The sequence below is a fragment of the Aspergillus japonicus genome (assembly GCF_003184785.1).
Source record: "Aspergillus japonicus CBS 114.51 unplaced genomic scaffold BO86scaffold_67, whole genome shotgun sequence".
Lineage (NCBI taxonomy): Eukaryota > Fungi > Ascomycota > Eurotiomycetes > Eurotiales > Aspergillaceae > Aspergillus > Aspergillus japonicus.
The window spans coordinates 173,864-184,806 of record NW_020291704.1 but is presented as its reverse complement, the minus strand read 5'-3'; the positions used below and the strand labels follow the sequence as shown (position 1 = coordinate 184,806).

General features: G+C 52.0%; 2 protein-coding genes across 2 annotated transcripts; both read right to left on the bottom strand.

The window, feature by feature from the left end:
- On the bottom strand, nt 1-795 carry BO86DRAFT_369936 (uncharacterized protein; the record flags this gene model as incomplete). The annotated part of the gene is made up of 2 exons (XM_025670263.1): nt 464-795; nt 1-321 (listed from the first exon to the last, which is right to left on the bottom strand). Coding segments are annotated over exons 1-2 (444 nt in total), but the record flags the coding sequence as incomplete, so codon positions are not given.
- A 214-nt stretch (nt 796-1,009) lies between these two features.
- BO86DRAFT_412826 (NACHT domain protein) lies at nt 1,010-7,902 on the bottom strand. The gene is made up of 4 exons (XM_025674686.1): nt 6,993-7,902; nt 6,594-6,933; nt 6,268-6,546; nt 1,010-6,213 (listed from the first exon to the last, which is right to left on the bottom strand). Exons 1-4 carry the CDS (start codon nt 7,470-7,472, stop codon nt 1,103-1,105), a joined length of 6,210 nt encoding a protein of 2,069 aa, XP_025523728.1. The 5' UTR covers nt 7,473-7,902; the 3' UTR covers nt 1,010-1,102.
- Between the last annotated feature and the right edge of the window lie 3,041 nt (nt 7,903-10,943).

Here is a 10,943-nt window from a genome sequence, read left to right as displayed (position 1 = left end):
AACCTCCCCCCTCTTCCTCTTCGCCCCCTCCGTATTCCCCACAAACTGCCTCCCCTCCCCCTCCCCTGCCTCCACCTTCTTCCGCTCCGTCGCCTCCTTCTCCCCCTCACTCATCTCCTCCCACGCCTTGCGCGGCAGATACCGCTTCCGCGCCCCGCCGTCCGCCGCGGTCGCGTCCGTCTTGGCCGTCCCCGACCCTTCCTTGGTCACCCAGTCCTCCGCGCCCCACTGCGACAGGCTCCGCTGGGATTGCGACTGCTCGTCCTTCGAGGTCGTGTAGTCCCCGCCCCGGGATTTGTATTCTTGGGCGGTGAGTTGGGCCTTGTGGTTTTGGGGGCGTTAGTTCTGGGCTGGGGGGTGGCAGGAGAGGGGACAGGTGGAGGGAGAGGGCGCGCTGAATGGTGGTGAAGGGGGAGGGGGGGGGGGACGGCAAATGGGCAAACGGGACAGGTGTCTACTGTACCTTCCGCGCGGACCATTGGCCGGGCTTCCCGCCCTTGTCGCCTTGTTGCACCTCCTCTTTGACCTCCTGGCGGAGCTCGGGGTCGGTGTAGTTGTTATTGTTGTTGTTGCTTTTGGAGGGCATTTTGATGCGGCTTATGTCAAGGAATCTGCAAGTTGGGATTGCTCGGCAGAATGGATGAGTGAAGATCAATCGGAGCTGGGCAGGGTTCAATCACAATGAATTGAAGACCTGGATGTAAAAAATCTCCACTGGAAGAGATAGACACTATTATATAGCACTCGCATGACATCATGACCATCTCATCTGCACCGACCTCTCCTCTCTTCCAGAATGAATGAGATCATGTGGATCTGAGTCTGGAGAGACACCGTCATGGTGGGTCCTCCCGAGATCGGTCGCATTCGGCAACCCATCCGATCCGGGCTCTCGGCGCCAGATCAATGGGTCTCCAGAACTTTATTTCTCCCCGTCTAGACCCAAGGTCCATTTCTAGAACCTACATTGTGCAGTCAATGCTGGAATGCGGTATTAGAATAGCAGTCAACCAGTTCAATTATCAGGTAAATTATTCGCAATCCAGAAGCAGTCCAAGTACTCAAGCAGGGATATATCAAGCAACAACATCAAATCGTAAAATCACAACTCCTCCTCGATCTCGGCATGATGCTGGGTATCGACAAGCTCCCAGGACTTGAACTTCAAGTCCAACACATCCTCGTTGCTTTCCGCCTTGCCCCCACCAAAATTCTTCAGATTCCACTTCTCAACGCCCTCGACCCCGGTCAAGTACTCCTCGTACTCTCTGAAGACGTCCGCGTTCAATTTCTCGTATTCGGCATAGTCCTTGGGCCAGTCACCAAGACGCTCAACGGAGAGCTTGAGAAGGTGCAGGTGCTGGCGGACGTGCTCGCCACCACCCACTGTGCCGTTGTGCTCCCCGATTCCGTCTACCTCACCATAGGCTGAGCCGTCAAAGCTTCCATTGCTATCAATGCCTTCCAGTTCGGCATAATCAGGGTCACTAAACACACGGAGAATGTTTTCGTGCACAGCAGCGCTCTTCTTATAGAATCGGTTGGCAATTTCTTGACCGTTCTTCTCAGCCTGGTAGCGCTGGGCATTGCCAGTGTACAGCTGGGACAGTAATATGGACATCTCGAGGGTACTGGGATGGCGAGGTCCGTGCACACGTCGGCAGTTGTAAACAATATCCTCTGCCAGGCGAAGGGCAGCGGAGTAGTCACCGACAAAGTAACGGGCCATAATAAAGCGACGTCCCAGAGCAAGAGTAATAGAAGTCGGCCAGTTACGCTGGGCCTCACGACTGTTCCACAGGATAGTCAAGAGCCAGGCTAGGGTCCGGTAGTCCTGCTGCTCTCCGAGAAGGCCAATCAACTTGTTCAGGTGAACAAGGCTGACGCCAGCCAAGTTGATCTTCAAGCTAGTGATCACGCGGAGGGCATCCTGGATAATTGTTCCAGAGACCTGGAGCAACTTCTTCCGAGTGGCTTCGTCAGGGCGGGTCACGAGATCCCGGCCACCAATGTTCAGACCAAGAGTGAAAACAAACTTGACAATCTCAGGGGTGTGGTAGCTATCGTGAGCGATAATGTACTTGTAGGCAGCAAGAGCAAGGTCACTGGCTGTCTCCCACCGCTGGTTCTTCAGCAGCTCAACAACATGGTCATTGCTAGTGATTCCCACAGACCGGATGAAGTTCTCAGACTGGTGGGTGCTGAAGTGATCCAAAATAGACAGCACAAAGATCTTGACTTGGGAAACCTCGGTCAGCTGCGCCCGCTTGCCCTCAGTATCGATGAAGTAAGTGACAAAGTCATCGAAAACACGAGCCGCGGCAGTATGGCGCTCATGAGCTATAAGGAACTGGTAGAGACGAGCCGCTGAGACGGAGACACTGTGAAAGCTGCTCTTCGACTTGATCTCTTTTCTGAAGTCCTCAAAGTAGACATACTCGGTAGTCAAGGCAGCAAGAATCTCAGTGATAGTGGTCGACGAGCTACGGCGTAGGCTGTACTCCAGCTGAGCCAAGAAAGTCAAGCTCTGGCGCTCCTTGGAGGACAAATCAAACTGAACAGACTTGGAGTTACTGGTGTCCTTCATCACGATCTGACGGTAGATCTCTTGGGTCAGCTCGGTGGCCTTTTGAATTTGGTTCGTCGCGATGTAGCTAGAGGCAATGGTCGTGGCAGCCGCAATCAGGCGAGTGGACGAAGTCTCGGAAGACAAGATCTGCACGGTCGCCTCCTTGAGCTCCTGTACCACAGTCTGAGTCTCGTTGCGCTGAGCATGGAACTTAATCATCTCTTCCATTTTGGTCAGGGATTCTTCATGTGCCCAGCCATGGGTCTCGCGAACAGTGCTAATGCGCTTCCTCAAAACCTTGACGGCACGCTCGACCTGAGTCGATGAAAAAGACTCAGTCTTGGTCGAAGTGACAATGGCAGCCTGCTCCTCGTAAATGGCATCCAAAGTAGAGGAAATCTCCTGCAAGTCGATTTCGTCGGACTGGGTCTTCAGAAGCTCCTCATACAAACTAATAGCCTCAAGTTCATAGCGCTTTGACTCCTGGCACAATTTGGCGAGCGTCAAAGTAGCTTTGAGGGTAATTGAAGCTTTAGCGCTGAACACAGCCTTGCATTTGGTCTGATATTCAACCGTTACCTGGTGAAGTGCACTAAATTCAGTACGAACGCTGCGCAGGCAGTGGGTGTAGCGCTCGAAGAACTCATGCACAAAGGTCTGGTCCTGGAACTTGGGGCTCTGCTTGGGCTCGCTCAGAAATGTGGTGAAGATGATCTGGTAGTGTTGCAGAGCATCCGAGTAGCGGCCTTGCTTCCATAACTCGGTTGCCACTATGACAAGGGGCTCAAAGGCCTCGGGGTGGGAAGTAGGAGAGTCTTTATTCAGAATGCGGATGATCTGCTGATAGTAATCAACAAAGACGGGCCGAGGGCGAGTCAGCTCAGCCAAGATCCAGAGAATCTTGACCACCAGCGGGTTCTCAGGGCCATAGTGCTTGATATAATCATTCAGCGTCTCTTGACGAAGGTTGATGATCTTGTCAGTCTGCGAGGTGCGCTCAAACAGACGAAGCAGCTCGTTGGTGATGCGTTCTCGCAGTTTATCGTCAACCTTGCGACCCGAGCGAACAGCACGGTAGATGCGAACACGGATATCTTCTTCCTTGCTCACGCGACGGCGAGACTGGTAGCAGTGGCTAAGTCGCTCAGCCAGCTCAATGCAGCTTTCCACATGCTTCGCAGGAAGGGTGACATCTTGTAAGGAAGGAGCAAACAGAGAAGACCATACACCGTGCAAGACCTTCTTGATGACGCGAGTAGCGTCCTGCCAGCGCCGCTGCTCAACATACAAGCTAACTAAGGTCTGCGTCGCACTGAAGGAAGTCTGGTCAACGGTCGTAATTGAGGTGGATGCCTCATAGACCATTTCCTCAAGGGTAGTTTCTGAGGTTACTGTGGTGGAAGAAGAGCTGAAAGACTGCATAACCTCCTTGGAGGTTGTATGGATGCTCTGCTGAATCTCTTGGTAGGTCGAAGACTGGGTACGGTTGGTGCTCTGATAATAGTGCGAGCAGTGCTTGAACACAGTCAGAGCCAGAGTGGCCAGGCCAACAGTCTTCATTACCTTGGCCATCTCTTGGAGGTGGAAGACTGAGGTCTCCGACAATGCCATATTTGTCTGCTCGTACTCTTGCCAGACACTGGATAGAATAGATGAGGCCTCATATTCTCTCTTTTGTGTCTTCAGGAACTGGCTGTAGGCAAGAACCGATTGAATCTTACGCTCTTCAACCTGGGTGGAGTACTGAACGCGGGACTCCCGACTCAGGCGTTGCCAGATTTCAACATAGGTACGTTCTGCCAACTCAAACTTGGCCTCTGCAACGTACCTCTCGGCCTGCTTAATCAATTTTTCAAAACTCCAAGCCTCAACTTCGATCAACTGGTCATGCTCCTCAATGTCTAGCAGGAGAGTGGTGCTACCTCCAGCGGTGACCACATTACCGCCCTTCAGGTGCACATTCAGGTTTCCGTGAGTGTCACGACCTTGACTGTACTCACCACTGAGTTTCTGAATGGTAATGGTATACTCTTCGGCTTTCTTGTCTTCCTTTATCAGCTTGTAGTGCTCGATAAGCTGCTTCAAGGTGTTGATCACATTCTCGTGGGTGCTGTCGTGGTGGTGCTTGTAGCACTCGATCAGAACTAAAAGTACCTCCTCCCTCTTGGCCATGATCTCTGTCTTGGTACTAGTGACTCTCTCAGTGGTGACCTCAAGGAAGGTGGCAGCCATTTTCATAGTAACCAGGTGGCGAATGGTGAGCAAACTGCGACTAATGATCGTTGCCTCGTAGAAAAGAGGAATAGACTCGGGAATATAGTCGAGCTGGCGGTACAGGAATGCCAGGGTGATTATCACCTGTAAGGTCACCACATGATTATTGGTCAGGATCTGACGGCACACGTTGGTAACGGTGGTCGTGAATGCCAACAACTCCGGAGTCGGTCGGTTCTCCCAGAGTGTGTTCTGTAAAAGGAATACCGTGATGGAAGACGGGAACAGCTTTGCAAATTCCTTGGCAGCGGGAACTTCGCCATTGTTGACAAAGACATTCGTTTGCCTGAAATGCGTGATCCAGTAACGAATTGAAAACTCAAGCAATGGGTGCTTGTTGATGAGAGGATTGACGTCATGCCAGTCAAGGGGTGTAAGGGAAGGCTCATGCGGTTGAGTGACAGTAGCCTTGATATAGACCAAGAGTCTGGTAACAAGATCGGCATGGCGATCCTTGATAGCCGGTACCAATTTGCCTTTCGAAAATATGTCCAAGATAGCAGTGCGGATGAGGCTGTGGCGTAGAAAGACCTGACCTTCTTGCAGGAACACCAGGGAGTTTACTGGATGAAGGACTCGGAGAGGCTCCTCAGTATATTCGGTAATGGTCTGCTTCTCTGGGTGAATGGAGGCAAGAGCCTTGAGCTCCTTCACCAAGAGGGGGCGTTCGGCTGTGGCAAGCCACAGCAACATCAGTTTAGCATCTTCCCGAGTTTGCGCCTGCGGCAGTTCGTTCAGGATCTGCAAGACCAAATCGGTAATGGTTGGCTTTGCGTTTACAAGCGCATCAACGGCCTTGCGCAGGTTATCCGCATTGTCCACATCGCGAACACGCTTACTGGCAAGCTTGGCCCAGAGAAATGAGCCCTTTGAAGCACTGGTAAGTTGGCTAACCAGAAAGGACTGCCCCATTTCATCAAGGCTGTCATAGGCATCTGACTTCTCAAACTGGCCACGCACAACGGCGCAGATATCCTCATAGATGCCATCATCGGTGATGCGGTGGTGGCGCAGACCAGGAAGGCTAGGGGGATCCTGGGCCCCGAGGGTGATCAGCTTCACATTGGTGGCTTTGGCAGTGGCGCTTGTCAGCTTCTGCAGGAGGACCGCCTCATCACACGCAGCTTCATCAACACCATCCATGACAATGACGAGCTCTTTGGCACCCTTCAAAGCAGCAGACAAGGCGTGCTCCAGGGCGTTCCAGAGAATATTATCATAGTCATTATCATTCGGAGCCCTCTTGCTGCGCTCAAAGGCATCCCACAGGATTTGGAAGAGCTGAGTGTTTCCGATTCGTTTCTCAAACAACTGGAAGAGAATAGTTTTCACAATTGCACGGGGCCGTGTCTCAGCAGGGAGGCGACCATCTATATGAAGTTAGTCAAAGCTACCGAGCACAGTCTCTGGGATGGATTGCTTACTTATGGGGATGTACAATGTCTTGTGCATGACGCCACCGATGGGGTGTTGCAGGTGGTCGACAATGACCGAGGACAGAACAGTCTTGCCAGAGCCAGACTTCCCAGTGATGGCGAAGGTTTTCTGCTGGCGATTTCTTAAGAAGCGCGTGAGGTGCGGACCAACCCAAACACAGGTCATTTCCTCACGATCGTGAGCGAGATGAGAGGTGGTCTCTGCAACATTGGCCAGAACGGTGTCCTCCGGCGCGAGCCAGGAGCGGATGGTCTTGACGTCAGATACTAAAGAATGTGAGCTTATGTTGCACAGGATTCACGGGAGCTCGTACCTCTCGCTCCATCAAGGCCCTTCTCCTGGAGTTGATGTTTCCACATGGACTCCGCAATTTTCTCACAACGTTGGCGAAAGGCTTGGATCTGTCCCGGGAACTTGGCGTAGATGTTAACCGTGGCTGAATTTCCAGTCATTCCACGGATGGCCTGATGAAAGTAAGTGGCGACGCTAGCGACCAATGTTACGAGGTCAGCCAGAGCCAGAACGAGCTGCTCTCGAATCTCCTGGGTAACATTGAAAAGCTCGATGCGCTCAAGAAGGTTCACCAGTGCCATTGAGGTGCTGTAGAAGAATCCAAATGAAATCATCAAGGCACTTTCATTGCCTTTGCCAAGCTACACATGAACGAGAGTGTTAGCATTAACACAGTACAAACATAGAAGAGAGGACATACCTCGAGAAGCAAAGCGCAGTAACCGTAGGCGAGCTGGGCGGCGAGATAGCTGTCGCCTGCGAACTCTTCAATCGCCAAGTCAAAGGAATGTAGCCTGTCGACGAAGAGCTGGGCCCAGGCCAGCACCTTATCATAGCTGCTTCCCTCGGGAGGAAGCAAGCTCATGCGCTGAGTTCTGATCCAATCAATCAGTGACGCATGAGTCGCGTTCAAGAGCTTTGAGGATGCCGTAGCTCCGATTTCATCACCGCTGCGACGTTTCAGGGAGTGCACAACATTGGTAATGTTGGAGGTCTCGAATGACTGAAACTTTCGAGAAGACACCCGTCGGGAGGTGACCGAGCGAGACATTCCATGGTTGGAAATGCTATCGCTGTCAAGGAAACCCGAGGTTCGTCGAGATTTTGAAAAGACACTAGGAGAGAGTGGGAAGGCGACGTTGGGCGTTGTTGGAGCAGGAGATAGAACAGCGGGGGCCATTGTCACGGTGGGTATCTTTGGAGCTGGTACTGGTTGGGGCTGTATAGTCTGAGGTTGTATTGGCTGGGTCGGTGTTGTCTGGGACAGTGTCGTTTGAGCTGGTGTTGTATGGGCAGTTATTGCTTGTACTGGACTTGTCTGAGATGGGTGCACTTTAGTTGCTGATCTCTGCTTTTGGGGGTTCACAATCAATGGACTTGGGATGGGTGTGAGTTGAGGCGACTGCTTGGTATACCTGGATGGGGAAACTGTAGGCCGGGGAGGGAGGTCAGGCTCTGCGGTGGTTTCTCCTGAGGAGCAGTAGCGACAACTCACGAGGAAACGAAAAAAGCGACGCAAACCGGCAACTTTAACACATAGAAGAATATAATAAATTATGAGGGTATCCTTGACCTGGTTGTATCGTTGAATCAAGCGGGGAAGGAAGTCCCTTTCGTGCAGGGGCGTACTTTCCCTATATATACTCTTCGAGGGAGGAGACGAGGTACAGAACTTGCTGACCGGGATGGATGCAACGGTCCCAATATTATCACAGCTTTAGGAAGTCCCCTTTTGAATATCAAGAGTGGCAAATTGAGCTCCCACAACTTGATCATTCCTTCTGCAGGATAGCGTGTGGCTAGGAGGGTCCGATTCCGACGGATACCAGTCCATCCTCAGCCCCCTGTACCATCAGAACGGCTGAGAATTCCAAATCACAGTTAGTGTATGATGTGACGGATATTGAATGGGTTGATAGTCAATCAGTTACCGCGAGTATAGTGATTGCATCTCCCACCCCCTCCGCAGATCTGAGTTTGGTCTCCATTAGCACTACGTATTGACGCTGGGGAAACTTTAGCTGGAGCCGTGCATGTGAAGCAGGATGCAAGAAATTTCCGCACTGGAGCTAGCCTTGGATAGACTTGATCATGTCACGATACTGTAACCAGCTCGACGGAATGCGAGCGTGGACCGCGCATGTTAGACACTGCAACTGAGCAAGCGCATCCGGGCTTCACTTCACCAAAGCACCCATTGTCTCGGAAACCTTTCGTTGCTTTTTGCTATTCCCCTTTTCTTCCCCCCTCACTATAACGGGCTGCAGCCTGCGAAGCGGTGTTTCATTCACACAAGATATTGAGGAGCCGGATGATCGAAACCCACATTGACCCCTCTTCCATTCAACTGCTAGTGACTTCGGGTTGGCAAGATCCAGATGCTCGTTTGGGAACATCATCCACTCGGAGTGCGCGGCCGACCCGACAGGTCAAGTCTCGACCTTCATACCTAGCTCCTGCAGGCTTAATCAAAGGGCTATGATCCCCGCTAGGACATTTTGACTGTTGGTGGCTGCCTGAGCAAGCAGAAAAACCGAGAAGACGTGGTTGTTTGTTGGGGACGGAGAAACGAGGGACAGAGCTGGATGGACTGAATTGGCCCAATCATCTCCTGTCACGGACCATGAACGCTGACCTCTGGACTTCAGAGTGATGGGGAGCTCGCATCAATCAGACGAACTGTCGATCGAGGGGAAAGCCGTAAGATTGGCTGGCGGATGGTCGGTTCAGAGAACCAGATTATCCAGATCCTGGGCAATTTGAGCTATTCCAAAAGGTCAGAGCGGGGATAGGCTTGCCTATCCAGGACTAGATAGCTGCAGGTTGCTATCCAGTCTTAATCGCAGCAATCTATTTCCACACACACACACACACACACACACACACACACAGGGGCGCATTGTGAGGGGCCGTACTTGTGTGAGACCTTTTGTGTTTGATGTAACACACAACCAATTCTCACTGAATGCTTGATTGATCACATCTAAGGCACTGATCTCAGGCAGTGTGACTTGAGATCCATGAAAATTTAGCAGACAGCCATGCCTGGGCACAGGCACGCAGGCACGTTGAGAAGGGGAAAGTGGTGAGGAGGGAAAGTAGAAGGACACAGACTCCCGTGTGAAGGTCTGAAGAACCCCCGTGCCGGCCCGCTTAGCGCGGTGGGTTTGCACGGCTAGCCATGCTTCGGCACCTCCGCAGAAGCAAAGAAGGGGCACCACCATCACCCCCTCCCCCAGCACTGACTAGAGTTTAGCGGAGCCAGGTACGTAGCTGAATCAGGTCAGATCCACTCCCTTCAAGGTTAGCCCCTCATTGGACTACTTCTCGCCCATAGCTTCAAAGGCCGCGTAGGTCCCCGATACAAGATTGTGAAGCCCGAATCTTGCCAATTTGCGCAGGCTTCTTCCTGGCATCTGACTCAATTTAGGAGTGGCACATTAGTCCGCCGGGATCCATATTGAGCGGGGATAGATGGATGAAAAGTCATTGTGGATAGGTGCTAAGATCATGATCCTACCCAATGCAGAATAGTGGCCGTCTTGTTCCAGGGAATCGGCACCAGGTTGCCTCGGCTGGCATTCGTCGAATGTTGATCGATTCCACTCATTATCACGACGACAATGAGGTACGTAAATATGATGTTGCTTGCAAAATCAATACTTGATCAGTTCATGGTGACAGTGCATGAAGCCCTGTGATGATTGCACGGATTGGCTCTCAAATGCGCTGGTAAATCCGCTTCTTACCACAGCCCCATCCCCAACCACCCACACTCGTTCAACTATGAGCACTACGAGGTTGCCTAGCTAGCCCGTTACGTCCCGTGTTGTCTTGTCACAACAGTCTAATACAGATAGCAAAGCTTCAATCCATACTTGGTTCGGCATGGTCTAGACTTCGCCTCACATCAGTAATACTTCGTTCCTGGGGTTCCGTGCTGTCCGGCTCATGCAGCAGTAGCCAGAGATTCAGTCCACCCTCCGTGCAGAGTATTTGTTGAAAGACAGCTGACTAGGCGTGCAGCCGTAAGAAATATACTTGCAGGTATCCAAGCCGCCCGGGTGTTACTTCTAAGCTATAAGCATTGATATGAGTCTGCAGGCCGAATGAGGTTTTTCTGGTCTGTGTTCTCGGTAGTCTGAACGAAGATTCCGCGTGCTCTTCCATGGCCGTCCGGAATCTAGATCATCCACGGATATGTCCGCCTGGTGGTACTCACTCAGAGTGCTCCGTCCTTCCCAAACATGCGGTAGCACCTCCCGTCCACGCTAGCCATGCAGGCGGTACCATTAGCGGCTATACCCAATGTTGAACCAAAGCAGTAGCACGACATGGAGGAGGGGCAGAAGTACCTCCGTAAATGGCGCTAGTTCCGTCAGCGAGAACCTCTCAAGTCCGGAGTACTGTGCACAGCTGCGCCAAGAAACAATGTTCTTAGCGGGTGCCCCGACGGATGTAGATTAAAGATCTTCGAGACAGCTGCGGCGGCGGTTCCTCCGATGAGTTCGTCGTTCCCTTGAAGCTGTCAGCCTAGGATAGATTGCCATTGCGGTTTAAAGTGTGTTTGTTGTGTGAGAAGATTGTGATCGACGCGCGGGAATTACTCGCTAGTCTGCCTGATGATTTTGTCTATAGATCATAATTCCTC